This window comes from Dioscorea cayenensis, chromosome 18 (assembly GCF_009730915.1).
Source record: "Dioscorea cayenensis subsp. rotundata cultivar TDr96_F1 chromosome 18, TDr96_F1_v2_PseudoChromosome.rev07_lg8_w22 25.fasta, whole genome shotgun sequence".
In the NCBI taxonomy this organism is placed as follows: Eukaryota; Viridiplantae; Streptophyta; class Magnoliopsida; order Dioscoreales; family Dioscoreaceae; genus Dioscorea; species Dioscorea cayenensis.
The window spans coordinates 18,737,810-18,742,539 of NC_052488.1; the positions used below are offsets into that span (position 1 = coordinate 18,737,810).

The following is a 4,730-nucleotide window of genomic DNA, read 5'->3' on the forward strand; positions in this document are numbered from 1 at the left end:
TCTAAACATAAATTTGACTTGTCTTTTGGATTTTAGCTTCTGCAGCGGACAAGAGAGAAAGGTTGAGTCCTCTTCTGCAACAGTAAGAAGGAGTATTCAATTCCCCAAATCTTCTTCAGGGAATAAGCACGATCTGGAGTTACAAGCCTCCGCACTGACCGCCGGTTAGTTTCCATTTTCCCCTCTTATTTTCCCTTCGTCGGAGCATCTCCTTTAGCCCCAAGGGATGTTGTTTGGTAGTTTATGTTTTTACTGTATTTTCTGTTTTTCCACCTCTGGTGGATCTTGTACTGCTTTTGTTATTTCATAGTTTCTTGTTGGTTGTTTTGACTGATGTTTTAATAAAATTGAGGTTTATCTACTTTTCAAAAAAAAAAAAATTTGCTATAGATATAGAGATCCTAAATGGGTCCCACGCTATATGCTCTAACCTTATTACTCCATATATATACATATATGTGATATGAGATTAGGTTTTAACTAACAATTATTATTGTTATTGAAAGACAACTATAACAAAACCCTAATATTCAGGTTAGTTGCAAAAAAACCTATCACTTCTTCTAGATCAAAGAAAAAAAAAACCTATCACTTCTTCTAGATCAAGGTGAAAAGTTCAAAAACATCGTTTGTGTGCGCATTGGAGGAATTTGTGCTTATGAAATCTTTGACGTAATCCTTATTTATCAAATAAATTCATGTGCGCATGTGATTGATCCGCAATGATTAATCAATTGTTTGAATATCAATTAATGGTAATTGATGACTCTAATTCGATTAGAATGATTTTTCCAACAGGTAACAGTTGGTGGACCAAAGTTTTTTAAACTACAACCATTATATTTCAATAAAAAGAAAAACAAACTCTAGAACTGACATTAATCACTGATTAAATTGATTCATACATCCATGATCACTGAGAGCTCACCTACTATTTGTTTATCTAATTTCAAACACAAAATAAAACTGAAAGCAAACCAAACTTAAGTACTGATCCTCCAAGAAAGCTAATTAACAATGCATGAGTCATTAGATGCTTAAGGCTTTCCTCAAATCTTGTAGAGCATGCCAATCTCCATCCTCTGGTTAAGCGGAAACCATAGAGCAGGCAGCGCAGACCTACAGTTTTTATGCAGAAACTCATACAATCCCAAAACCAGTTTGTCGAACCAGCTATTATCTTCACTCACATGAAACTTTGCCTTCCCTTGAACATGCACTGTACCTACTGATTTAGCCTGTTCCAATTGTAAAATCTCTTCTTCAATTGATGAAATTGGCAACTGATCAGTGTTCTCCTCAATGCATGTTTTCAAGATCTTTGTAACAGCAGTAACAAAATCATCTCCTTCAAGCATGTCAAGTAAATCAGCATATCCATACTTAACTATACACCCATAAACACCAGGAATTCCCAGCTTTTTCACACTAAACCTCTCACTTGAATCCACATGAGCTATCAACAAACACTTCAATGTTGCAATTATTGCTACATTGTGCAATGAGTGACCATTCTTGATGTAGTGTCCAAGCAGAGGAGTTAGACCATCTTCTATGTTGCTGTAAAAGAAACACATCCCTGGAACTCTTTGAACCTCTGAGTTTGATAAGAGAACACTGAGGTGGTCTACTGTTATTTTGTTTGTTCTTTCATAGTCTAATTTTCTTTGTCTTCCATAGTACCATCCGAACATTATGATTGCTAAGACCATTGAAATAGCGAAAGGAAGCCATCCACCTTCAGTGAATTTTATGAGCACTGAACTTATGTAGACTCCCTCTAGAATTGAGAATGATACGAAGTATAATAAGGCAAAAATTATTGGTGTTCTCCAAATGATGATCATCACCAAAGTTAGCAATATTGTTGTGATGAACATGACAAAGATAACCACTAGACCTGCAGCAAAGATGTTATGGTTATAAGCTTTATATATAATTCAAGACAATAAAATGAATGTGAACTCTTACATACCAAAGGCATTTCCGATTTCTTTTCCACTACCGAAGCCTAGAATGACAGAAACACAAAGAACCATTAGGATGTAATTCGTCTCCGGGGAATATACTGCACCTTCATTGTGTTTCGAAGTGTGAACTATTTTAACTCGTGGGAAGTAATCCAGAGCTACTGATTGTTTGATGACAGAAAATGCGGCAGAAATCAATGATTGACTAGCAACGATCGCTGTAAGTGTTGCAATTATGAACATTGGCCAATAGACCGGAGTTGGTATGAACTTGTAAAATCCATCAGTGTAGTCATTGAGGTGTTTCATCAGATAAGCTGTTTGTCCTGCATATGTTAGGACCAGTGAAGGATACACACCACAAAGGAAAGCTATCTGCAAAGCATAACATTTGGTTGGTTAGAAATTACAATACACATTCAGATAAAATTCGGTTTCTGCAATGAAGTATTATTATACCTGAATTGCTCGCTTATTAAAATGGCCAAGATCTGCAAACATTGCCTCTGCACCTGAGATGAGATAATCAAAGGAAACATTTAGATTTCAAGTGATGAAAAGATTGGCAACTAGTGGTATATCTACCTGTAATCACAAGGACAGTGCCACCAAGCAAATGCCACCCTGTTTTTCCATTTCGTATGAAGAAATCAACAATATAATGTGGTGACATTGCTTTGAACACGGTTGGATTGTATCGGCAAAAGCTGTAAACACCTACCATCGGAGTGGAGAGAGTCCATGCCGCCATGATCGGTGAAAAGAGGAAACTCACTTTAGAAGTACCATATTTTTGCAACATAAACAACGCGATTAAAATTCCGGCAGACAACCCTTCCACAGCAGCTACAACATATAAAATAAAAGGCATCATCTTACGATATGATTTATAGAAGAAAAAACACTTGATATTAACTTACATTTACTAACTGAAGGTAAAGGTCCTCTGAGTCCATCAACTGCTGATAACACTGAAAACAATTGATAGTAAAATGTAAGATGAGAACTTCAACATGAGTTCAAAATCATAAAACAAAAGAGCATGCCTAAAATACCTGAAATTGCAGGTGTGAGGATGCCATCACCAATGAGCATGCACATTCCTAAGATTGCAATAAAAAGCAATACTCTTTGAAAAATCAGATTTTCCTCAATGAATGTTTGTAGCCAACTTTTCGACTCAATGTTCCGAGAGTTGTCTGGCAGTGTTTTCGAATCAGTGTTTTTCGGTTTAAGAATACCAATATTTGCATTCTTGCAAAGCAATGAGTACAGAGCAAATGTTCCCCCTGAAATTGAATGTTTTACCATCCAGACCATAACAAGTAAAACAGTTAAAAGTGGAAACCAAACATGAGAAACAAACCTTCACCATTGTCATCAGCGTTAAGAGCAATACAGACATACTTGACAAATCCAATCATAGTTAGTGTCCAAAACATAATACTGAAGATCCCCAGGAAGTCATCTTCAGTGGGAGCTTTGAAGTTCAATGCATTGAATACATACAAAGGAGATGTGGCCAGACCACCAAACACAACACCAAGTGTTTTGTATGCAAGAATGATGTTCCTCCACCCAACAACAACATTCTTCTATTTTCATACAAAAAGGTCAACCTCTAAAAATTAATCATAGAAAATATTCATATCATAAACATCAAAAAAATTATTTAAAAAAAAAAAGGACATAAAGAAGAAGAGGATGACTAACATGTTTGTTGTCCTCCACATGGTCTCCTAATTCAACATCCATGTCCATGTTTGAAGAGAAGATGGTGAAAAGGAGGAGGGATTTATAAGATGGAAAAACATAGAGACAATGTACATTGACTCATAATTAGAAAATCTTAATTATTGTGCTATTAATAAAAACCATTAATGAAAAAAAAATGAATGTGGACAAGCTACTTCATTTTTTTTCCAATGGCATTTGTTGCCAATTGCTTTCATTTCTCACAAGAATTTAACATCATGCATTGAACTCTTTCTAATTTCCAATGCAAAGGGCTTCCTTGAGGGTGAAGGTATCTTTTTTTTTTTTAATAAATTAAATTATTGTTCATTTATAAATCTTAATAAATCTTGATTAACATTTTGATTGAGGTCACCTTACCTATCACAATAAAAGGGAAAGAAATATTTGAAATTTATGTGGAAAGTTTTGATTGCATTGAATTCTATGAATTTATAATATTACATGTGACTCCTTTAATTAGTATATTTTTCATTTACAAATGTAGAGAAGGATGACTTGGTTCAAAGATGATTAGGTATGGTGTTGCTTTCCTGCTTCCTAGAACTAGCAACAACATTCTGAAACTGCAACTGATTGAACAATAGTGTACATGCATTCTATGTTTTCACACTCGCAAAGATAAAAGACACCATTTTTTATATTAACAGAAAAGTTCAAATCAAATATAAATATGTTAAAAGAAAATTTGTGCATCATAGATTTAATTTTGCATGATTCTATTGAGGTCTGTTTTTATTTTTTATTTTTTAAAACATATATAGATAAGTCACATGTAAATTTTGAACCCAAAAAAGTTGGGTGGAAAATAGAGTAACCAACAACCCTTGAAGTTGAAGATTCGAATCCGGCCTTGGTTTTGTTAGAAGATGGAAGAATGAAGAAAAGAAGAAGAAGTGGATCAATGCTCATCTCATATTACAGAATAAGTGTGATCATGGGGCTTCATATAGAAGCTAAGTATACAGGTATACGCAAGTATATACATACATACATCTAATATAC

General features: G+C 34.6%; 1 protein-coding gene across 2 annotated transcripts; it reads right to left on the reverse strand.

Moving 5' to 3' along the window:
• Window positions 1–865: 865 nt before the first annotated feature.
• Window positions 866–3,738, reverse strand: LOC120281802 (probable potassium transporter 17). 2 transcript variants are annotated; one of them, XM_039288494.1, is made up of 8 exons: window positions 3,684–3,738; window positions 3,337–3,565; window positions 3,026–3,259; window positions 2,891–2,941; window positions 2,556–2,816; window positions 2,430–2,482; window positions 1,976–2,345; window positions 866–1,900 (listed from the first exon to the last, which is right to left on the reverse strand). In XM_039288494.1, exons 1-8 carry the CDS (start codon window positions 3,729–3,731, stop codon window positions 1,050–1,052), a joined length of 2,097 nt encoding a protein of 698 aa, XP_039144428.1. In that variant the 5' UTR covers window positions 3,732–3,738; the 3' UTR covers window positions 866–1,049. The 2 variants fall into 2 exon arrangements, with proteins under 2 accessions (XP_039144428.1, XP_039144429.1); XM_039288495.1 differs by having other exon boundaries at window positions 3,337–3,562; window positions 3,684–3,729.
• Window positions 3,739–4,730: the final 992 nt, after the last annotated feature.